At 39.6% G+C, this 25175-nt stretch overlaps 3 protein-coding genes across 3 annotated transcripts in view; 2 read left to right on the plus strand and 1 right to left on the minus strand.

The window, feature by feature from the left end:
* Positions 1 to 28: 28 nt before the first annotated feature.
* Positions 29 to 385, minus strand: LOC144957127 (uncharacterized). Its single transcript, XM_078888147.1, has one exon. The coding sequence runs from the start codon at positions 383 to 385 to the stop codon at positions 29 to 31; it is 357 nt and encodes a 118-aa protein (XP_078744273.1).
* Positions 386 to 11639: 11254 nt separating this feature from the next.
* LOC144957130 (MFS-type transporter SLC18B1-like) overlaps positions 11640 to 25175 on the plus strand; it is a 66401-nt gene continuing 52865 nt past the window's right edge. The window contains exons 1-4 of the mRNA XM_078888149.1: positions 11640 to 11768; positions 16075 to 16147; positions 21880 to 22097; positions 23598 to 23693. Of these exons, the coding sequence (XP_078744275.1) occupies positions 16093 to 16147; positions 21880 to 22097; positions 23598 to 23693 (369 nt within the window). The 5' untranslated portion in view covers positions 11640 to 11768; positions 16075 to 16092. The remainder of the gene's footprint in view (positions 11769 to 16074; positions 16148 to 21879; positions 22098 to 23597; positions 23694 to 25175) is intronic.
* Positions 12274 to 12822, plus strand: LOC144957129 (uncharacterized). Its single transcript, XM_078888148.1, has one exon. The coding sequence runs from the start codon at positions 12274 to 12276 to the stop codon at positions 12820 to 12822; it is 549 nt and encodes a 182-aa protein (XP_078744274.1).

Genomic DNA, 25175 nt, shown 5'->3' on the forward strand with positions numbered 1-25175 from the left:
ACAAAAATAAAATAGAAAGTACATGACATCAAAAAAGAAATGTTTTCAAGAATTTCTCGAACACAGACAATGATTTGGATTCCCGAATACTCTGTGGAATGGTGTTCCATACAGGCGGACCAAAATGAGAAATGGACCTTGTTGCCGCCTTTGTACAAATGTGTGGGGTAGCCAAGCGGGTGGTGTCATGAGAAGAACGCAAAGGTTGGGTTGTCGAATGTCTCTTTAGTTCTGTGAGATAGGGAGGGGAAGAGTTTTCCAGATAACGATAAACTAGGACACATGCTTTGAATTTGACCCTTTTCTCAACAGGCAGCCAGTGTAATCTTCGAAGGAGAGGTGTGGCAGTCAAACCTCTGCCTTCGACAGACCAATCTGGCAGCATTATTTTGGACTGTCTGCATCCGCCTGAGTTTTATTTTCCGCGACACCAAACAACAGAGCATTACAGTAATCCAGCTTTGAGAATAAGAGAGAAACAAGTTTCTTGGTAACATCCTCAGAAAGGAACTGTCGAATAGATCCAATTTTTTCAACTGACACACCGATGACTGGATCTTAATTTGGTGGTCCGTCCATCGACAGTTCCGAATCTAAGAATGCTCCAAGATTTTTTACTTTGTCAATAATATCTATTTACACCGCTCCAACGTTCAGTTTCTTCTTGTTCCAAAATCTTCTGTTCCCTACAGACATCACCTCTGTTTGGATCAACAATTGGACTATCATAATAATACAGCTACAGAGGAAAAAAAATCTAATAATAAAATAATAGAGCAATTTTCACCACCCCCTTCCCTTTTACCAATTCATACTCATTCAAAGTCCCCATGGGTCTCACATTTGGCGCCAATCTGTCTAGACTGATGTCATAAAAAGGGAGTGTCACCAAAAGTGAGTGGAGCAGACACTTTTGATGATAATAACAATAAATGAAGTATCTGTATCTGTATGGTTGGCGCTGAAGAAACCAATGGTCTGGTTGTATTTCAGCGGCGTCCTCATTGGGCGCGGGCCCATGTCAGTCGGGCCTTGAAATCGTTTAGGTGTGGTGCCATGATGACCAGTTCATCCAGCCCATTCCACTCCGAGATAGTTCTAATGAAGAAATAATTTCTGTAGTTTTGTGTTCTTGTCTGTGGGATTTTGAAGCAGTTCGAATTGTTTGTGGCGTATCTGTCAATGGGGTTTTCGGTTATGTGGTTGGCAAAAGTGAGTGCTCGGATTTTTCTTTTGTTTGGTCGTGACGTGAAAAAGGAGTCTGCCTTTATTGATGGTATTTGATCTGTTATAATCTTGAACATGAATGACAGACAGGTTTCTTTTCTTCTTTGTTGGAGGCTGATGAGGTTTCTTTCTTCTAACATTTTTGTCATGCATCCTGGGGTTCTGCTCTTATAGTTCCCAGTTATGAACCGGGTGCCTTGTCTCTCTCTGGACTCTCTCAAGTTTTTGAATATCCTCTTTCAGGTAGGGGTCCCAAGCAACTGCTCCATATTCCAATTGTGATCTCACAAGTGCGAGGTAGGCGTTTTGTTTGCATGACGTTGGGGCATGGCTAAGATTTCGGCGGAGAAAGGCGAGGGTGGAGCTTGCCTTTTGGGTTATCTTGTATTGTTAATGTTTTCCCCCCGTTTCCTTTGAGAAGTGGGTAGTAAATGCCAGAAGACAGTCGAGAATTAAAACATTGCAGTGGTGGGGATTCGAACCAAAGACCCGACTGTTACAACTCCGCCTGACCATGAGAGGGATGCTCTGCAATCGAGTTACTACATTTGATACCTTTTATTTTTGGACTGGTGGATGGCATTGATTGTAGAGCATCCTTCTCGTGGCTAGGCAGAGTTGTCGTAACAGTCAGGTTGTGTGTTCGAAACCTCATCGCCGCAAAGATTTTATTCTGTGTTGTTTTCTGGCGCTTTAACCACTCACTTCATTTCTAGTCTTTACCGTCAAATGGGGTTACTTTGCCTCCAGGGGTGACTTTGCCTCTGCTGTTTGGAGCATTTTGACTATTCTCAGGCTTGTTGCAGTTATTTCCCTTGTGAATTTCTTTTAAAAACATTTACTAAAAAAAAAAAAAAAAGACGAATTTTTTTTTCTTTTAATTTGATAGCTCGAGTAGAACGTGAAAGATAATTACTGGCGATGATATGACCTTACATTTGTTGCAAGCGCCGTGAAACCTTTAAGTCTAGTAGAGCGCAGGTCCAATATTGAGGACGAGCATAACTGAGTCAGTGGGGCGATGGTCCAGTATTGAGGACGAGTTGGCTTTGACGCCAAGCGCGCCAGTCCATTATTGAGGACAAGATCAACCCCGTTTATGAATGGAGTTGTTAACCTTTCTATATTTAGAAATGCAGTAAAAATTTAATTGATTCTGATTGGTCAATAATTTAGCTATGTCCTTCAACTTGTTGAAGGCAAGTTAGTGGCCTTTCAAGTCATAAACAAAGCCAACAAAGAGCCCCCCCCCCCTCCCCCACCCCCATGCCCCTACCACGCTGTTTTGCATGCTCTGGTCATCTGTTACATCTCAAACAAAGGACACAAAGAAATAATGTTACCCACGTGTGTGTGTTTGTAGAAAATTCCTTTATTACATGTGTGCATCTGTACGTGGGCTCTTGGTGTGTATATGCGTGTGTTAGACGAAAACTAGGCTAATGTGTGTAGCAATAAGGTGTAAAGCCTTGCTCCCTCTCATTCCACCACTCAATTATTCGTAATAGAAAGATGACTGTTGCAGGTTTCATAAATTCTTACTAAGTTTGCTCTCTCAATAAATATCTTATTTCCCTTTAAGAAAATATAAAGGTTGTACCATAAATTATTGCTATTAGCTCAAAAAAGTATATTTTCTGGGGTGGGTGTAAATATTGAAAAACTGCTAGGCGAGCTGCCATTGTTTCAACTGATCAGCTGTAGCAACCAGGCACTGTCCAGTGTAGCTTCCGGAATGCAAGGCCGCGTCACTTGAGTTAAAACAAACAAATACCTTTCTCTTTCATGAACTAATTATGGGTTTTTAGGAAAATTAATTGCAATTTTTTGTAATTGTTTTGCAAATTTTGCTGTTTTTAGCTTGCAAAATTTGGGATTTTTTTTGTTTTTTTTTTTTTTTAAACCGCCAAGTCAGCACAACATTAAATATAATCTAATGAATTTGTCCAAATCTATGGAGGCAAAGTCACACCTTATGATGACGCTCACCGCTCCACTCACTTTTCTGAATTGATATTCACCCAATGCTTGTAATCAATGCCTCAAACATTTCTGTGTTGTTATGTGAGAATAGAGCTCATAAGATTAACTGCTCTCTAGAAGTTTTGAAAATAGTGACCACGTTTGATATCACCTTTTGCTTTTTTTTGAGTGGTGAATGTCGTTTGTGTAGCGTCCGTCTCATGGCCACACGGATTTGTAACAGTAACAGTCGAGTCATGGTTTCAAGTCAGCATCGCCACAAATTGGATTCAATAGTCTGATGTCACGTCGCTCAGCAACGGCGAGCAGCGTGGTTCTAACCAAAGAAAATCGGTACTTTTTATTCTTCATGCTGGCTAGAACTTTTTCACATGTCATGTGATCAGAATGTATAAAAGTCAAAACATGATCAGATTAATAATGTTATTCACTTCTGGATACACTTTTACGCTCGTCGGAGAAGTATTTCATAAGGGCGTCCGCCATTGTTCCGATAGTTTAGAGCCAGTTACTAAGTTACTTATACGTCATTACGAGGGAAGTGACGTCATGACTGCTGAAGCCAATTCCAGATTGAAGGGTTTAACTTGTCCAGACCAGCTCATGGACAGAATTTATGTTAACATTTAAATTACTAGATAATTATTTAGAGCAGATAAATCGGGACCAGCGGCAGTTTGTCTTAAGCAGACAGCAATGTGAAATTTGTTTGAAGTAATTTTAAGAGAAACAGCAAAACAAGTGGTTTATGACTTGTAATAATAAGAAGATCAATGCATTACTTAAAACAAAAGTGCCCAATCTCAAGTTGTGAATCCAGATCATTTAGGTTACACAATAACTGCTTAACCACTACGCCACAGGACAAGATTTGATATGCAATCCCATCTACTTCACCAAGCTCTAAATGTATTTACATTATTTAAATTTGCATGAAAATAGGATTCAATAGTCTGATGTCACGTCCGCCCAGCAACGAGCTGCCTGGTTATAAACAAAGAAAATCGGTACTTTTTATTCTTTATGCTGGCTAGAACTTTTTCACATGTCATGTGATCAAAATGTATAAAAGTCAAAACATGATCAGATTTATAATGTTTTTCTCCTCTGGATACACTTTTATGCTCGTCGGAGATGTATTTCATAAGGGAGTCCTCCATCATTCCGATAGTTTAGAACCAGTTACTAAGTCTATGCGTCATTGCGAGGGAAGTGACGTCACGACTGTTGAAGCCTATATGAATGTGGATGCTGCTATGGTTTATTCCCCTGAAACGTTTGTTCAAACATCGGTCAAAACAAACAGAATTTTGCTCCAACCTGTAACCAGAAAAATAAATCCCTATGAGACATATTGACGAGTGAAGAGCTGTTGACTTTGTACAACTTGTATGACATTTCAAGATTTTATTACTTGCGGACAAGATAGGATTTTAAGTGATGTATGTATTTTTAAGTGATGTGCGGCTATGTGGTCTAGTGGTATGACACTCGCTTTCGGATCGGAAGGTCATGGGTTCGAGCCTCGCGCTCGGCGCTTAGTTGAGTCCTTGGAAAAGGCTCTTTACTCACATTCTCTCACCGTACTCAGGTGTAAAATGAGTACCTGGCCGTTAACAGCGTTGACTTTGTCCGAAAAATTGTAATATCGCCTAACAGGCGTCATGTTCCGTCCTACATGTTAAATGTTGCTGTTGACCAGGGACCCCTTGTAAAGCGCTTTGAGCACATTTCAGTGGATATTGCGCTATATAAAGCTCAATTTAATTTAATTTAATTTATTTGTTCTTGGCTGAAGAAGGGTTTTGAGGGCAATATCCACCCAACTTGCTCAAAGCGCTTTACAAGGGATAAGGTCCCAAGCCAACTGCAACATTAACATGTAGGACGAGATCATGCGTAACACCCGTTAGGCAATGTGTCCATTTTTTTTCTGGACAGACAAGCACTTTTTACAGTCGACAACAGTGGACAAAGAGCATTTCCCAAGGACTCGATTTTGCACCGCTCGGGGCAGGTTGTTCGTTTTGTTTTTAAGGGTTTTACAGTACGTGCGACGCATTTAGGTCATTTCAGCACTAGTTAAAGTTAAAAGGAAGAAAATTGGATCGTCGAAAAAATTATAGAATGAAAGCACACAAGAAAAAGACAAAAGGGGGAAGGATTCAAATAGAAAACGGATGTAGATCCCAAGAGCACACTACCAACACCAGTGTAGTGTGAGATCTCATCCAGACACAGGCACAGATCCCCACTAAGAGAAGGAATACACTCAAATGTTTACAAACCAGTACCTATACATTTACAACAACAAAAAAATACAACAGTACATAGCATAGAGACGATTTACAAGGGGGAAAAAAACATCTAAAACTATACTATAACCATACATTTGACTGCTTCCCTTCCTGTCAGGGACTCTGGCCAGGGCTAGGACAAAACTAAGCAATCCCATTCCAAGACCTAGAAAGCAACTCGGAAAACAGATAATAGCGATTTAAGACAGCGATGACCTCCTGCCCACCATGGGAGGTCAAAGTTCTCAGGATGGGACTCAAACCAGGACCTTCAGCTTAATCAACAACAATGAATATAACAGCTTCAAAAAACAAAATAACAAACACGGAACGTTTCGGGCTCAAACCCTTCTTCAGCCAACACCAAATTTTATGCAGTTTTAATGCCGCCCAATTTGGAACTCCTTAGTTACACATCAAACGCTTTTTTGTTTGTTTACTTTCCAAGATATTTCTACAGAGAAGACCTACAATTGTGGCTGCGGCTATTTGGACTCGAGTCTGAATAGTCTCCCATGGCTATTCGGACTCAAAGTCCAATGCGCATGTACAATCCCCCGTGGCAATATCGTTTGTTCTTTTAAATAGATAAATTATTGATAATTACATACAATTAATGGAAATCAAAATGACGATTTTAGTAACTATCAACGCGCAGTCTAACCCCGCTTTATTTGACGAGAAAGATGAAATCATGGATCAATTGGAAGTCCAGATAGAAATGAAAAAGAAAAGAGTTAAAACTCTTCAAAAGTAACAAAAGTCAGTCAAAGTAACTGTGGTATAAATGAACGGATAACTGAAAAGCCTTTCTAACAACACAACAACACAATGTCCACATAAAATCAGGACAAAGAAAAAACATTGTGATAGTGTGAGACACGGGCAACAATCCTTCTACAGTCCAAAGTAGGGGTGTGAGCTGAGTCAGTGTGATATTATGGGCAAAATATAATTTCTTCTGAACTCTTTTTCTATTTCTTTATCAGTTCCTCTCTCTGCCTACTGCCCACATTGTGTATACGTCCTCCCCTCTGTATGCGCACACACATTGGAGTCCGAGTCCGAATAGCCACGGAAGGCTTTTCAGACTCAAGTCCACAATTGTCTCTGTCGTCTATCTTGAATTTAGTGATGTATTTGTCTTTTATTGTTTTTTGTTGTTGGCCGAAGAAGGGTTTTGAGCCCGAAACGTTTCCATGTTTGGTATTTTGTTCTATTTTGAAGCTGTTATAATCATTTTGTTTATTACTCTTTACAGTCCACAGCTTCTAGCAGCTTATTAGTATCACGATGGCCTTCAGCTTGTACTATTAACCAACCTTGAATAGAACGAAATGAACGTCATTCACTTGTTATTGTTTTTTGCAAGCCTTTTTTTTTTTATATGAGCAGTTGTTTCAGAATATTTGACTGCAGGTATTGTGAGCTTTTTGGATAAACGCACAGCAATTATAGAAAGGGTGAAACTGAAACGAATTAAGTTTCAACGAATGTGCTTTTTTGGGGGGTATTTTTTTTTTTGTTTTTGTTTTTTTTTTTGTTTTTTTTTTTTTTTTTTTTTTTTTTTTTTAAGGGTTTTATGGCGCTCGCAACACATTAAGGTCATATCAGCGCCAGTAAAAAGGAAGAAAATGGGATTGTAAAAAGTTCTATAATTACAATTAAAGAACCCAAGAAAATGTAAGACAAAGGGGAATTTGTTCAAATAAGAAACAGGTGTAGATTCCAAAAGCACTCTATCAAAGTACTTAGTTTGAGATTACCTAAAAGTCTCATCCAGACACAAGCACAGGTCACCACAAAGAGGAATACACTCAAAAGTTTACAAATCATTTATAATATTTAAACAAAACATAATACAGTGCATAACAGAGAGATGATTTACAAGACAAAAAATACAATTTCGCAAAACTCTAAATATAACTATACATTTGACTGTTTCCCTCCCAGCTAGGGTATTCGGCCAGGGCCAGGACAAAACCAAGTAATCTCATCCCAAGACAAAGACAGAAAGCATGTTGGAAAACAGATGTAGGGGGATAGAAGACACAGTAAGAGTACGTGCCTCCGTGCCCAACGATTGTGCATAGTGCATGCAATGTGCAAAGATATAGGGGATGAGATTAGCGGAAGAGTAGCGTCCCTTGATTGGACGTCACTCATAGTCTGTGACGTCACCGCCGGAAAAGTTATTAGAGAGAGAACGTCATGTTGGTTGTGCGCATGCGTCTCTCGTCCTCTTCCGCTAATCTCATTCCCTATTGACTGGGAGTGAGGAGTGGGAAAATAGACTTGGTGTTCAATGTACTGGAATCTAGCAAGATCTCAGAAGCCAAAAAGTGTGCTGGAATCAGATACTCCTTGGAGGGAGGCGAGGACGTGTGTAGATAAAAATAGAATTTGGTTACCCAGTTCCAGCATGCCAGAATCCTGCAAGTACTGTATCATTATCATGCATGTTTAGTCTTTAATCGTCTTATGGCACTTGCCACACATTTAAGACATTTCAGCTCCAATGAAAAGGAAGACGGGAATAAAATAAACATTCTAGGTATACAATCAAAAGCAAATAAGTACAAGTTTTACACATTTATTTTAAAGGGTCTTACGGCACTTGCAACACATTAAGGTCATATCAGTGCCAGTAAAAAGGAAGAAAATTGGGGAATAGTAAAAAGTTCCAGAATGACAATTAAAGCTCCCAAGAAAAAGGAAGACTAATGGGAATTGGTTCAAATAAGGAACAGATTCCAAGAGCATATCATCAGTGTACGTACTTAGAGATCATCTAAAAGTCTCATCCAGATATAAGCACAGGACCCCACCAGAGGAATACATTTAATGTTTACGAATCATTAATATAACCCAAACAAAAAAAAATACAATTACAATAAACGAGAGATGATTAACAAGAAAAAAAACCTCCCAAAATGACTACACATAATATATGACTATTTCCATCTCAGCCAAGGACTCCGACAATGGTCAGGACAAAGCTCACGTAATCCCATTCCAAAACACGGCAATTTAACAGGATACAACGTGGGAGTTTATAAGATCCCACATGCACCAATGTGTCCAACATGCATATATTGAAAATGGCATTCCGTACTGGACTGCTCAAGTACCCATTATTGCCCTTGTGAATCGATTATGACGATTCTTTAAGCTTACTCGTGACCAAGCTTTTGTTTTGAAGGGTTTTACGGCGCTTACTTAAGGTCATATCAGCGCCGGTAAAAAAGGAAGAAAATGGGATAGTAAAAAGTTATAGAATTACAATTCAAGCACCCTAGAAAAGATAAGACAAAGGGGAATTGGTTCAAATAGGAAACAGATGTAGATTCCAAGAGCACACTACCTACTTAGTATGAGATCACTAAAAGTCTCATCCATACACAAGCGAAGCACAAGTCCCTACTAATAATAGGAATACACTCAAATGTTTACAAATCATATATTATGGGTAACTTCCATAATTCTACCAATCTCGCCCACATGCGTCACAAGGTAACTATTGACTGACTCAATTCATTTTGCACAACTTTGTCCATGTGACAGATTAGGGATCAGGCATTGTGTCTGTGTAAGATTATAATATGAAGGTTATGTATGAAACAGTGACAGAAAAAAAAAAATCAGCCTGCCCCGACTGCCCGCAGACACCGAGAGAGAGAGAGAGAGAGAGAGAGAGAGAGAGAGAGAGAGAGAGAGAGAGAGAGAGAGAGAGAGAGAGAGAGTCTCTGCAAAACTGCTGCATAGATTATAGAATGCTCCCAAATCTTGCACAACTCAACTCAACGAAAAATTAGGTTAGCTTGATAAAAATCTTTAATTAAATTAAGCCGAAGTATGTCAAGTGCAAGGAATTTACCCAATGGAAACCGTACGGTGCTCTTATTGGCTAACCAACCAGCGGCCTCGATGAGAAAAATATCCGCCATTTTGATGTTGGCTGGGAATCGCGTTACTATAGTAAACAAGCGCTGATCGGCCGTTCATGAAAACAAGTTGCTGCTCGCTCGTTTAACTCAAAATTATTCAAAACGATCTCTCTAAAATGATATAAATGTGACTTCTTAAGGTTTTCTTCACGGTCAAAACCACACAACATTCTATTAATGATTACGTCCGAGGCAAAAAGGAATATTGACAGGTCGACCGAGAGTTGAACTCGTGAGACGACAAACATCAATGCGAAGTGTAGCGAGAGTCAAGCTACTGTTTGTCTTGTCCTATTCTATATAGAGAAAAGGATAAATAGTATAGCCTCGTGTGTGAGTGGTTGCGTGTCATAGTCTTGTTTTTAAATTGTTTCTGTTGTTTATGTGTGTAGTGATGACTCTCTCACACTCAATTTCAATGCCGAAAGAGGAATTCCCGAACACAAGAAAGGGGAATTGGGGTGGTATTTGGCATACATATTGTATAGTATCTAGTTCTAAATAGATAACTGATTAGAATTATATTATGATATATAAACACAATGCCAAATACAATTCCGAAGTTTCCTTATTTCAAATGAAGTAAAGCTCCAAAACCTAATGGTAGTGATTGTAGTACTGAGTGTTAGTGAGGTGATGTGGTGTTGGTGGTGGTTGTAGTTGTAGTAGTAATAGTGATGATGATGTGGTGGTGGTGATGATTGTAGTTGTAGTAGTAGTGGTAGTGATGATGATGTGGTGGTGGTTGTGGTAGTAGTGGTAATGGTAATGATATGGTGGTGGTGGTGGTTGTAGTAGTAGTGGTCGTGATGATGATGTGGTGGTGGTGTTTGTAGTAGTAGTGGTAATGATGCGGCTATGTGGTCTAGTAGTATGACACTCGCTTCCGGATCGGAAGGTCCTGGGTTCGAGCCTCGCGCTCGGCGCATAGTTGAGTCCTTGGAAAAGGCTCTTTACTCACATTCTCTCACCGTACTCAGGTGTAAAATGAGTACCTGGCCGTTAACAGAGTTGTCTTTGTCCGAAAAATTGTAATATCGCCTAACAGGCGTCATGTCCCGTCCTACATGTTAAATGTTGACCAGGGACCCCTTGTAAAGCGCTTTGAGCACATTTAGTAGATATTGCACTATATAAAGATCAATTAAAAAAAAAAAATTTCAATGATGATGATATGGTGGTGGTGGTTGCAGTAGTAGTAGTGGTAGTGATGATAATGTGGTGGTGGTTGTAGTTGTAGTAGTAGTGATAGTGATGATGATGTGGTGGTGGTTGTAGTAGTAGTGGTAGTGATGATGATGTGGTTGTGGTGGTTGTAGTAGTAGTTGTAATGGTGATGATATGGTGGTAGTGGTGGTTGCAGTAGTAGTGGTAGTGATGACGATGTGGTTGTGGTGGTTGTAGTAGTAGTGGTAATGGTAATGATATGGTGGTAGTGGTGGTTGTAGTAGTAGTGGTAATGGTAATGATATGGTGGTGGTTGTAGTAGTAGTGGTCGTGATGACGATGTGGTTGTGGTGGTTGTAGTAGTAGTGGTAGTGATGCTATTGTGGTGGTGGTTGTAGTAGTTGAGGTAGTGATGTGGTGGTGATTGTAGTAGTAGTGGTGGTGGTGGTTGTGGTAGTAGTGGTAATGATGATGATATGGTGGTGGTGGTTGCAGTAGTAGTGGTAGTGATGACGATGTGGTTGTGGTGATTGTAGTAGTGGTAGTGATGATGATGTGCTGGTGGTGGTGTAGTAGTAGTGGTAGTGATAATGATGTGGGGCTGGTGGTTGTAGTAGTAGTGTTAGTGATGCTATTGTGGTGGTGGTTGTAGTAGTAGATGATGTGGTGGTTGGAAAACACATTACAGGTTATTATAATACATGATTACACACATTCTCTAACTTCATTTTTGACAGCTTCGTTGTGCCATAAATATACGCAACAGTTCTGAAACATTTTATTGTGGATTTTGATATTGTTTGTTGTTTTTCTTGTGTCGTTATGTTGACATAGATACCGAATGAATGGTAATTACAACATTCTCAGCCAACAACAAAATGGCGCTGAATGCTTTCATTGGTGGACACTTTTTAGGCTTCGTACGTATTCTCATTCGTTTAATTCTATGATCAAGTGTAAAACTTTCAAACTCTCCGCAAAACTGCTGCAACTGTAATAGATTAGAACGCTACCAAATCTTGCACAACAACACCCCAACAACTCGCAACAAAATTGGGTTGTTTATCTCGTGCAAGACATGATGATAAAAAAATCTTTGACATAGATAGATCGTCTAAGCCGATGACAATTGAAATTGAAGTTATTGGTAAGTAGATCAAGTGAAAAATCTAAAGGATTAACAATCTGTATCAAACTTAAATAAATTCAAATTAGGCAAAGAAAGATAGAAGTGATTAGAGGTACCGGCCGTCAGCTCAGTGAGGCATCTATTTATTTTATCTAGACGTCGAGATAGTATTTGTTGTGCTTTTGGCATTGTGATTGATTATTGCCAAACATATATGTCAACAACAATGACCGATTAGGTATTGCCAGACAGTGTCTCTCAATAATGATGGACGATTATACACAGACGCTTTTTTGAAAGTCCGCTCTTTTTCAATCATTTTTATCCATATTCCAGAGAAAATGGAAACTTTCGTAATTCCAGTAATGCACGTAGAAATAAGTAAATTTAATAAAATATCAGTAAACGTTTTAAAATTACCCAACAATAAATCAGTCGATGGATATTAGGTTACTGTAAAGTGCTTTGACTTTGAGCACGTTTACTCCATTTAGGCAACAAAAACCAGAAAGCAACCTACAAAATGAGAAAACATGGGAGTGAGGAGATAATTGATTTACAAGAGACAACACTGGAGAAAGATCTGGGAGTTCATATGGACCCAGAGCTCAAGTTTTCACAGCATTTGGAAAGGCAGGTCAACAAAGCTAACAGACTGCTTGGACTGATAAGGAGATCTTTTGACTATCTTGACTGTGACACTATGAAGTTAATGTTTGCAGCTTTGGTCCGACCACATTTGGAGTTCGGAAACTGTGTATGGGCCCCTTATCTTGAAAAGGGTAAGAAGCTTATAGAGACTGTGCTTAGGCGAGCAACAAAGGTCATTGGTGGACTCAAGGACTTGAGTTATGAACAGCGCCTGAAAAGAGTAGGACTGCCAAGTATGGTCTATCAGCGTTTGAGAGGTGATATGATTGAGACCTATAAGTTCACACATTGCTTGTACGCGACTCAGGATAGGCTGTTCACAGTAGACAAAAAATCAGTCACCAGGGGCCACTCATATAAACTTCTGAAACCCAGAGTTAAAACCACCCTTCGACAGAACTTTTTTACACAGAGTTATTGAACGTTGGAACGCATTGCCAGCAAATGTCTTTGAAGCGCTGAGTGTCAATGCTTTCAAGAATAGATTAGATGCTGTGATGGAAAGTTATGTGCATAGTGTAGAAGTGCCTCCCACCCAAAATAGCTATGATCAAAAGATCAGTAGAGAAAGTGTAGTGTAGGCTAGCCCCTGATCACAAGATCAGGTAGGGAAATGCATTAGATCAGTTGTGAACAAGACATTCAGTGACTGGAAAGACTCGGCGACAGGCCAGTGGCCTAATCAAGCGACGTCGATACCTTCTATTCTATTCTATTCTATTCTTTACTCGATATTGCGCAGTGGTGTCCACTTGAATATAAAAGATCAACTTTCTAAATATATATACACAATATGCATCGACATTCAAAGAAAAGAAAAACTCGTTAAGAAACAACAATAATCAGAGACAAAAATATAGATAAAATAAACAAACAAATAAGTAAATAAACTAAACTCGATCAGAAACACGGAAGAAATCATCAGAAAAAGAAAATTATTTTTAAAAACACACACAGAAAAAACCCCCAAGATGTGGGAGCGGATTCAAACCATTGCATCAAAAAAGAACAAAATGAAAGGTGGTCTAAGTCTAACCCACTGAGCTGTCTATCCACACCGACATCTGTGTTACAAATTCATACATGGGCTAGATAATATTCCACCAGTTTTGCTTCATTGTTGTGATAGTTATTTTCATCTCTGAATCGGATATGTTGTTGGATCTAGTCTTGTGGAAGTGTGGTATTAAATTGTATTATTTTGTATAAGGAAGACAGGAAAATAGTTGCTTTGGGGGTGAGCAACGCCTAGCCTAGAGATTCGTCTGTGAAATAAACAAATCCCCAACTATCATCAATTTTATCAAAGGAGTGGTTAGAATGAACAAATTATAGAAACAAAAGAACAATAAAGAGCCCATTATATATGGTTATCTTCTATACGTGTGTGTATGTGTGTGTGTGTGGTTGTGTGTGCGCTTTGCATGTTACGGTTAAAGATATATGTTTGTACACCACATGAGTACATTTAAGTTGAAATACTATCTTTACCACGTGTATCGTTATTGTAATATTTAATCAATAGATTTATGGCATTACTAATTAATATTAAGGGCATTCAAAGGATCTTATCCTATTTTGCCCTATACCACATGTTATGTTATGTTAAAGTTAAGGTAGGTAGTGAAATTTTAAATGGTTGGTGGGCTATGAACCGATTTGCTGATTAACAAGTTTCTTGCTGCTTGAAAAAAAAAAAGGCGTAATTTCCAGTTTGTCTCATTATAGACCTGGTAGATCGCTATGATCAAGTGATGTGCATCTTATGACAGAGGTACCCTCTAAGTCTTTGTTTCACACAAATCTCTCTGAGTAACAGTGCCTTTCATTAAATACGAAAAAGAGTGAAAATTTAGATACGTTTAAAAAGAAATTGAAAAGTGAATTATTTAGAAGAGCTTATTTTGACAACTAATGTGTTGTATATATTTTGATTTAGGGTAGATGGTATAGAAATGTTTATGTAATGTAAAGAGTTTGCATATGTCTATGCAGAGAAGTTTCTGTATGTCGGTTCAAGTGATTGTTAAGCGCCATAGAGCACTTGTCAGTGGTATATTATATTATATATTATATTATTAATAGTTTGAATTTCGTCTCTCTAATAAGTTAGTTGTGAAATTCCATTTCCTTTTATACTATTTATTTTCCCAACCTTCATTGATCATTAAAGGTATCAATAAAATCAAGGTCTTTCTGACTTTCTGCCAATTCCTGTAACATGACTGAAAATCAATATTGTCTATACAAGTAGAAGAGCCTGTCATCTGCAAACTATCTTAACTTCCTCAAATCAGGCTTGGATGACATAAACTGAAAACCAACCTTCTGGCTGGAACATTGAAAGAAGATGAAATCTCTGTTGCACAAGATTGAAAGACTGCGGCATAATTGGCGAAAGCAGAAAAATAAAAAGAAAGAATGGCTCCAAGGAGCTGTTCCCTAGTCTGACAGTTCCAAGAGAGCTGTTCCCTGGTCTGACAGTTCCAAGAGAGCTGTTCCCTGGTCTGACAGTTCCAAGAGAGCTGTTCCCTGGTCTGACAGTTCCAAGGAGCTGTTCCCTGGTCTGACAGTTCCAAGAGAGCTGTTCTCTGGTCTGACAGTTCCAAGAGAGCTGTTCTCTGGTCTGACAGTTCCAAGAGACCAGCAGCCTCTTATGGTTCACACTATTATGTTATGACGATCGACCCAATCAGCAAAGTCTGGTCCGCATTCATGCACCGTCGCGAACCCGCCGGGTAGCATTGTCACAACACACCTTTCGACTAGATGCTCTGCCGTCTCGGGTTCTTGCCCACAGCGTGGACATATTGGACAGGAAGTTAGACCCCACCGATGTAACGCACTTGCCGTTAGGCAGCTCCTCGACCGAAGCCGATTCGCAGCTACCCAGTGTCTCCTCTTACTGGTATCAAAGCCTGGCAACTTCTCACCAAGCTTAGAGGAGTGTAGGTCCCCGCCCCCATGAGGGATTGAATTCGTCCAAACCGACTTCCATCTCATATGTGCAGCTCTGTCCGTAGTCAGGGATTCTGCGTACAAGGGTTGCCGGGACTTATTTCGGCTCGAAACGGGGGCACCGTCCATTATGCGCATGAGAGGGGTATCCCCATTCCCTCTCTCTTTGATCTTAATCAGCCAGTTTCCAAGAGAGCTGTTCCCTGGTCTGACAGTTCCAAAAGAGCTGTTCCCTGGTCTGACAGTTCCAAGGAGCTGTTCCCTGGTCTGACAGTTCCAAGGAGCTGTTCCCTGGTCTGACAGTTCCAAAAGAGCTGTTCCCTGGTCTGACAGTTCCAAGGAGCTGTTCCCTGGTCTGACAGTTCCAAGAGAGCTGTTCCCTGGTCTAACAGTTCCAAGGAGCTGTTCCCTGACAGTTCCAAGAGAGCAATAGCATCACTTCAACTCTGGCTTCAATCACTGTTACTGTTACTTCCTGTTTTGATTAAAACGGGTAGGACTACAGTTGGAACCATTTAGTAGATAAATACATGGGAGAAATTCTGATTCTTGTCTGAAATTCAGACTCTTTTGTTAAAGGGTTAAAGTTCATTTCAATTGATGTCAATATAACGCGCTTGCTGCCTGTTTAGACGGGGTAAAGAGCTATAATAAATACTATTTGTTATGATTATAAAGTTAATAATTCAGTGTACTTTCTTTATCTTTGTCTCAGGAGAAATTGGAAAACAAGATGAGCGCTGTCATGTCGGAGACAGCTACAACTCAGGCACTTGAATCTGAAACAGGTGAATTATTTTTTAAATTATTCCTCTTTCCAACTTTAAAAACTGTACCATTCATCATTTATGCTGAGTATATTACAAAGAATTTTATGTTGTTAAAGGAATTTAAACATCAGATGTACTTTATCCTGTCAGATATTAAGTCATAAACAAAAAAATCCATCCACTTGATGCCCAAAGTCATCCTTAGACACTTGTCTGGGTGGGGTTAATGACCTCCCATAGTGGGCAGGGAGGCACTTAACTGTTTCTTCTATCCCCCTATATCTGGGTGGGGTTCCTGACCTCCCATAGTGGGCAGGGAGGCACTTACTGTGTCTTCTATCCCCCTATATCTGGGTGGGGTTCCTGACCTCGGATAGTGGGCAGGGAGGCACTTGCTGTGTCTTCTATCCCCCTATGTCTGGGTGGGGTTCCTGACCTCCCATAGTGGGCAGGGAGGCACTTACTGTGTCTTCTATCCCCCTATATCTGGGTGGGGTTCCTGACCTCCCATAGTGGGCAGGGAGCTACTTACTGTGTCTTCTATCCCCCTATGTCTGGGTGGGGTTCCTTACCTCCCATAGTGGGCAGGGAGGCACTTACTGTGTCTTCTATCCCCCTATATCTGGGTGGGGTTCCTGACCTCCGATAGTGGGCAGGGAGGCACTTACTGTGTCTTCTATCCCCATATGTCTGGGTGGGGTTCCTGACCTCCCAAAGTGGGCAGGGAGGCACTTACTGTGTCTTCTATCCCCCTATATCTGGGTGGTGGTTCCTGACCTCCGATAGTGGGCAGGGAGGCACTTACTGTGTCTTCTATCCCCCTATATCTGGGTGGGGTTCCTGACCTCCCATAGTGGGCAGGGAGCTACTTACTGTGTCTTCTATCCCTCTATGTCTGGGTGGGGTTCCTTACCGCCCATAGAGGGCAGGGAGGCACTTACTGTGTCTTCTATCCCCTATATCTGGGTGGGGTTCCTGACCTCCGATAGTGGGCAGGGAGGCACTTACTGTGTCTTCTATCCCCATATGTCTGGGTGGGGTTCCTGACCTCCCATAGTGGGCAGGGAGGCACTTACTGTGTCTTCTATCCCCCTATATCTGGGTGGTGGTTCCTGACCTCCGATAGTGGGCAGGGAGGCACTTACTGTTTCTTCTATCCCCCTATGTCTGGGTGGGGTTCCTGACCTCCCATAGTGGACAGGGAGGCACTTACTGTGTCTTCTATCCCCCTATATCTGTTTTCCAACATGCTTTCTGTCTTTGTCTTGGTTTTGTCCAGGCCCTGGCCGGATACCCCAGCTGGGAGGAAGACAGTCAAATATATAGTTAGAGTTTTGGGAGATGATATTTTTGTCTTGTAAATCATCTCTCTGTTATGCACTGTATTGCTTTGTTTACATATTATATAATATATGATTTGTAAACATTTGAGTGTATTCCTCTTAGTTGGGACCTGTGCTTGTGTCTGGATGAGACTTTTAGGTGATCTCAAACTATGTACTTTGATAGTGTGCTCTTGGAATCTACATCTGTTTCCTATTTGAACAAATTCCCCTTTGTCTTACCTTTTTTCTTGGGTGCTTTAATTGTAATTCTAGAACTTTTTACTATCCCATTTTCTACCTTCAGGCCTGTAAATTTGCCGGCATTTCCGGGGGGGGGGGGGGGGATGATATTTTAATTTAAATTTTTCATTTTGTTTCACAGCCTATTGAATTGGTAAAATTCTAAGAAAATATTCTGGGAAATGGGGATCTTTGCACATGTTATATTGAAAAAGCTTTGGCTTCAGCGGGACGTTGTCCCCCTGACCTTGTCTCACTGACCCCCTGACCTTGTCTCACTGATGTTGTCTCACTGATATTGTCCCCCTGACCTTGTCTCACTGATATTGTCCCCCTGACCTTGTCTCACTGATATTGTCCCCCTGACCTTGTCTCACTGATGTTGTCTCATTGATATTGTCCCCCTGACCTTGTCTCACTGACGTTGTCCCCCTGACCTTGTCTCACTGATGTTGTCTCACTGATATTGTCTCCCTGACCTTGTCTCACTGATGTTGTCTCACTGATATTGTCCCCTTGACCTTGTCTCACAGACGTTGTCCCCCCGACCTTGTCTCACTGACGTTGTCCCCCCTGACCCTCTACAGGACCCGGACCCAATTACGTCTCGCAGATTTTCAGGCAATTTTTTCAGGGGGCAAATGCAGGCCTGTTCCTTTTTACTGGCGCTGATATGACCTTAATGTGTTGCAAGCGCTGTAAAACCCTTTTTAAAAAAATAAAATTATTGGGCATTTGTCTACAAAATTCTGTAATTTGTTGTTGATGCCTTGGTTGTCCTCCATGTTTCTGATCCATACAGTAATACAGACTTTTCAAAATTCAGAAAATTACGAACGAATGTAGCAAAATAGTAAATAGCACAATTGAAACTATTTCTAAAGAATACTCGAAAGCTGTAGAAAGGAAAGCAAATTGTATTGTTAATTCAAGCAAATACCCCTTGAATTGTGAGTTCAAAATTCTTCCGAAGGAAGACGTTTTGCTCAGCCAAAATGTAGAACACAGAGATACAAGTGTACTTTTATACCATCAGCCATCAGTAACACATAGATACAAGTGTACTTTTATACCATCAGCCATCAGTAACACATAGATACAAGTGTACTTTTATACCATCAGCCATCAGTAACACAGAGATACAAGTGTACTTTATACCATCAGCCATCAGTAACACATAGATACAAGTGTACTTTTATACCATCAGCCATCAGTAACACATAGATACAAGTGTACTTTATACCATCAGCCATCAGTAACACATAGATACAAGTGTACTTTTATACCATCAGCCATCAGTAACACATAGATACAAGTGTACTTTTATACCATCAGCCATCAGTAACACATAGATACAAGTGTACTTTTATACCATCAGCCATCAGTAACACATAGATACAAGTGTACTTTTATACCATCAGCCATCAGTAACACATAGATACAAGTGTACTTTTATACCATCAGCCATCAGTAACACATAGATACAAGTGTACTTTTATACCATCAGCCATCAGTAACACATAGATACAAGTGTACTTTTATACCATCAGCCATCAGTAACACATAGATACAAGTGTACTTTTATACCATCAGCAATCAGTAACACATAGATACAAGTGTACTTTTATACCATCAGCCATCAGTAACACATAGATACAAGTGTACTTTTATACCATCAGCCATCAGTAACACATAGATACAAGTGTACTTTTATACCATCAGCCATCAGTAACACATAGATACAAGTGTACTTTTATACCATCAGCAATCAGTAACACATAGATACAAGTGTACTTTTATACCATCAGCAATCAGTAACACATAGATACAAGTGTACTTTTATACCATCAGCCATCAGTAACACATAGATACAAGTGTACTTTTATACCATCAGCAATCAGTAACACATAGATACAAGTGTACTTTTATACCATCAGCCATCAGTAACACATAGATACAAGTGTACTTTTATACCATCAGCCATCAGTAACACATAGATACAAGTGTACTTTTATACCATCAGCAATCAGTGACCTGAACTCCTATAAAAAGGTACCTTAATTAATATATCAGAAGTAGCTTTGGTATTAGAAATTGTGTATAAATTATAATGATTGACATCATATGAAGCATTCATATTATCATCCTTATTACTATCAACATTTGAATCAGAAACTGTGTGTAAATACTGATTGACTTTTGATGCCTTAATATTATTATTATTATAACTGTCAACATTTGTATCAGAAATTTTGTTTAAATACTGACTGACTTTTGATGGCTTAATTTTATGATCCCAATCAATATCACCATCGGTATCTGAAACTGTGTGTAAAATACTGATTAAATCGCAGTGAGTTAAGTGTGTGTGTATGTGTGTCTGTGTGCACGCGCATGTATACGTGCGTGTGTTTCCCCGTGTGTTTTTAGTATTAAAAATTCTTAGTTTGTCGAGACCCCGATGTCTTTTGATTTCCAAATTTTCTTTAGTACTTGAAAGGCTGTACGGGCTTTACCATTCTTCAGTACTTGAAAGGCTGTACGGGCTTTACCATTCTTCAGTACTTGAAAGGCTGTACGGGCTTTACCATTCTTCAGTACTTGAAAGGCTGTACATGCTTTACCATTCTTCAGTACTTGAAAGGCTGTACGGGCTTTACCATTCTTCAGTACTTGAAAGGCTGTACAGGCTTTACCATTCTTCAGTACTTGAAAGGCTGTACTGGCTTTACCATTCTTCAGTACTTGAAAGGCTGTACGGGCTTTACCATTCTTCAGTACTTGAAAGGCTGTACTGGCTTTACCATTCTTCAGTACTTGAAAGGCTGTACATGCTTTACCATTCTTCAGTACTTGAAAGGCTGTACTGGCTTTACCATTCTTCAGTACTTGAAAGGCTGTACATGCTTTACCATTCTTCAGTACTTGAAAGGCTGTACGGGCTTTACCATTCTTCAGTACTTGAAAGGCTGTACGGGCTTTACCATTCTTCAGTACTTGAAAGGCTGTACGGGCTTTACCATTCTTCAGTACTTGAAAGGCTGTACGGGCTTTACCATTCTTCAGTACTTGAAAGGCTGTACGGGCTTTACAATTCTTCAGTACTTGAAAGGCTGTACGGGCTTTACCATTCTTCAGTACTTGAAAGGCTGTACGGGCTTTACCATTCTTCAGTACTTGAAAGGCTGTACGGGCTTTACCATTCTTCAGTACTTGAAAGGCTGTACGGGCTTTACCATTCTTCAGTACTTGAAAGGCTGTACGGGCTTTACCATTCTTCAGGACTTGAAAGGCTGTACGGGCTTTACCATTCTTCAGGACTTGAAAGGCTGTACGGGCTTTACCATTCTATGGAGTATGTCAGGGTCATTTTGCTGTCCAAAATTGGATTAAGTCTAAATTTTTATATTTGAGTACTAATAAATGGCATTTTCATTTATATAGCGTTTTACCCCGTTGTCACAGGCTCGAAGCGCTTTACAGTGATATAAAATAAAACATATGGTAAGACAAGTGTTGATGGAAAAGTGATACAAATTCAATTTAACAACAACAAAATATTGCTACTTATGGCGTAAAAAGATAAAACTTTCAGCGAGATTTGAAATTTATCAACAAATCTGAGCATCTCACGTGTGATGGGAGAGAGTTCCAAAAATGGGGGCCCAAAAATTGAAAAGATTGTTCACCTATTTTAAGTAAAACTAAATGTTTAGATTTAGAAGAGTAAGTGTGATTTCTTAACTAGAAATGACTTGAATTTTACATTGTTTTTACTTCAAATTCAATTCGTTTGATTTTGTTCATCCTGGCATTATAAAACGAGTGCATTTATATAGCGCATTATCCACTAAACATGCTCAAAATGCTTTACAAAGGATTCCCAGTCATCAGCAACACTTAACATGTAGGACGAGACATGGCGCCTATTAGGTGATATTACAATTTATTTTTTTTGACAGAGAAAACGCTGTAAACAGCCAGGTATGTATTTTGCACCTGAGTACAGTGAGAATATTTAAGTAATGATCCTTTTCCAAGGACTCAACTATGTGCAGCACCACAGAGCAAGGTCTGAAAGTGAATGTCATACCACAAGGCCACTTAACCACACAAACTGATACCAGTTTGACATGATTCGTCACATATTTTGCCTTTGTTACATTTAAAATTATTATTTAACAGTTCACAGTGACCTTTCCTGCAATGAAAAAACTCCTTTACTCTCTGCACCTGGAAATGATGTGCAGGCGAATGTCAAGGACGATTCGGAAAGCAACGGAAAAGACTTTTCCTTCTTCAACCTTCCAAGACGGAGTAAATCCATTCTTCTCTTGTGTTCCATGTCCAATTTCTTTGTTTGCTGCTCCTTCTCCATCCTGGGTCCATTTTTCCCCAAAGAGGTAAGGAGATTGTACCATTCTTGTTTCCTAACAAAATGACACTAGCTTTGACCTGTTAAAGAACTGAACAAGTGTGTATGAAAGGTGCCAGACAAATCAAGAAAGAAAAATACAAGAAAAAAAACATCCCAAAAAATCAGTCGATCTCGACGGGCATTGAACCTCAGACCTCTGTGGTGTAATGGTAGCACGTGTGACCAGTAATCAGAAGGTCTGAGGTTTGATCCCCAGTCAAGGTCGACTGATTTTTTGGGATGGTTTTTTTTCCTTGTATTTTTCTTTCTTGCTTTGTCATACACACTTGTTCAGTTCTTTATCTTACACCGTTGCCTTCTTCTTAATTTCTTAATTTGATATATGACCTGCTGGTTGAGTCATTGTTAAAAAGCTCTTTACATAAAATATTATCTTAGTGATATTTACTAGGCTGCTAGAAACTGTGGACTGTAAAAAGTCATGAACAAAGAATAAATATTTTTTTAAAAGTAGTCCTGAAATTGTGTGTAAGATACTGATTTAAATCGCAGTGAGTTAAGTGTGTGTGTATGTGTGTGCACGCGCACATGTATACGTGCGTGTGTTTCCTCCCCCCCCCCCAATGTTTACCGTACACTGTATGTTTGAATGAATTCGCCGCTTGACTTATGTGTATGACATGAGTTTGTGCTGTTTGTAGAGCTTTGTAATTGTAAACACAACACAAATTGCCTTTCTTATGGACAAGTATAGCCGTTTGGCCTATGGAGCCGGAGTTTATCCCAGTGTCTAAAGTGTGAAACGGACAATAGCAATTGCTTTTTACCCTTTGGATAGGACACTAGTCTATCGCAAAGTACTTTCCACCAGATCTAACAGACCCAGCTACCCAATCACTGCATGGTGGACAGGGGGGTCAGAAAAAAAAAATCTCCATTGCACCCAAGATCGATCTCAGTTCCTTTGCATGTGAATCGGGTGCTCTACCAACTGAGCTATTGGGACCCTCAGAATGAATATAACAGCTTAGAAAAAAGCTTGGAATTGATGTTTTATTCAAACAAATAATGCCGCTGTCAAACACAGATAAGCTAAGATAGCCTTAAAACCACCCAAATATTTTATAGATCTTCACTAGATATTGAAATAGCTTTTACAGGTTGTCAGTAATTGTTACGGAAGTTTGGTGACAATTACAGACTTACGGAAATGCAGGAAATATTACGTAATTTTATTTCACAGCAATTTGGTCGCAGTGTTAGAGAAAATATGACTTTTTTTTTTCTTAAGTTACCACAATCTTAAGATAGAGAAAAAAATAAAATTTTACGCTAAGGTTATAAAGGCTCCTACTCATTTTCATGGCCATGATAGCTAAGCCAATCGCTAACTCGTAATGTTTAGTTTAGTTTTACTGAAATTTTACCATTTATTACTGATGATTTTTGTATGGGTCTGATTTTGAAATTTTCGAGTAGATAGGAAGGTTTGGGCTTCTGATAATGGAGATTTCTCTCTTTGCAGGCTGAAAAAAAGGGCTTGTCTACTGAGACTATCGGTTTCATATTCTCTGTGTTTGAACTTATCATCTTTCTAACATCGCCTATCTACGGAAATTTTGTAAGTAGAAGTTTTATGATTTTTCCTCACAGATTGAGGGGATGAAGTTGTTTACAGTGCAACTCACAATGAGAATTGACACAACATTGAGCACAATTGTATATTTATGTATAAATCAAACGTAAAGACTTTTGATCTCAGAGATAAAATTTCAAAAGTCCTGGCCATCTCATTATAAGTTGATTGCACTGTATTGTGTAGTCGTTCTTCAGAGCCATTGGGTCCATGGAGCTGGAGTTTAAACCGGTTTCTATTGCATGAAATGGACAATAGCAATTGCTTGCTGTCCTTTGTATACGACACTAGTCTATCGCAAAGTACTTTCTGTCAAATCTAACAGACTCATCTACCCATTCACTGCTGGGTGGACAGGGGAGTCAGAAAAAATCTCGAATGCACCCGGGATTGATCTTGGTTCCTTTGTGTGTGAAGTGAGTGCTCTACCAACTGAGCTTTTGGGACCCCCACTGTGTTATGTACTTTAAAAAATACTCCAATACTAAGTGACTGTGAGAAAATAATGACAAAATACGTTTCCATCAGTTTTTCCTGGTGAAATGATAAAAGATAAATCAAAATCTCATGATCTGGCATCAAAATTATTTGAGTTTTAAAGTGTCGAAAAAATTCGGACAAATTCAATACTTTATCCACGCTTTTCTACTATTCCACCCCTGGACTCCCAACTATAAGCACAATCGCACCAGCAGAACTCAGGCAAGAAGAAGCAGCCCAAAAAGTAGCCACAAACTGAAAGACCTCACCCTAATTATCCCATTAAAAAAACATCATAAATGAAGCTCCTAGAACACCACTACTTGATTCCAGAATTCCCTGTGATATTGGGGAAACCTGGAGGGAAAATTGGACAAATACCATGCCCGAGGGAGGTGGGGTAATCAAAGACCCAATGGAATTTATGCCAGGCTTCAGGAATGGCAATCGAAAACAGAGGGTCACCTCAAACCGACTACTGACAGGCTATGGCAAAACTGCTGCAAACACGCATCGATGGTTTCTGAGAGAGTCAGCTGGCTGTCCCCATTGTCAGAGACAGCAAACCACATAATCTGACACTGCCATGTGATGAGATTGGTGGGAGATTTCGAGGCTGTCCTCAACTGCAGTGACGAATTTAATGACTGGCTGGAGACTTCTAGTGTGGAGATTTAGCCATACGCTACTACTACTACTACTACTATTGTTAGATTTACAATTTTTGGTTTATTTTTCATTATTCAACACAAAGAAAATGATGAAAACAAATTTTGTCATCAGTTTAATGGTTACTTATAAAAGGATTCAAGCTACTGTATTTGTCTACTTCAGTCACCTGGAACAACTACAAAACACGTTTGTGTGTGTGTGTGTGTGTGTGTGTGTGTGTTTGTGTGTGTGTGTGGATGCATGTTAATGATATTTTAGATTGTCATTCTTGTAACTGTGAAGCACATAGAGCATGACCTAGTTATGGTTATGCGC

The sequence above is a fragment of the Berghia stephanieae genome, chromosome 11 (assembly GCF_034508935.2).
Source record: "Berghia stephanieae isolate SIO BIC M18660-M18661 chromosome 11, UCSD_Bste_1.3, whole genome shotgun sequence".
NCBI lineage: Eukaryota > Metazoa > Mollusca > Gastropoda > Nudibranchia > Aeolidiidae > Berghia > Berghia stephanieae.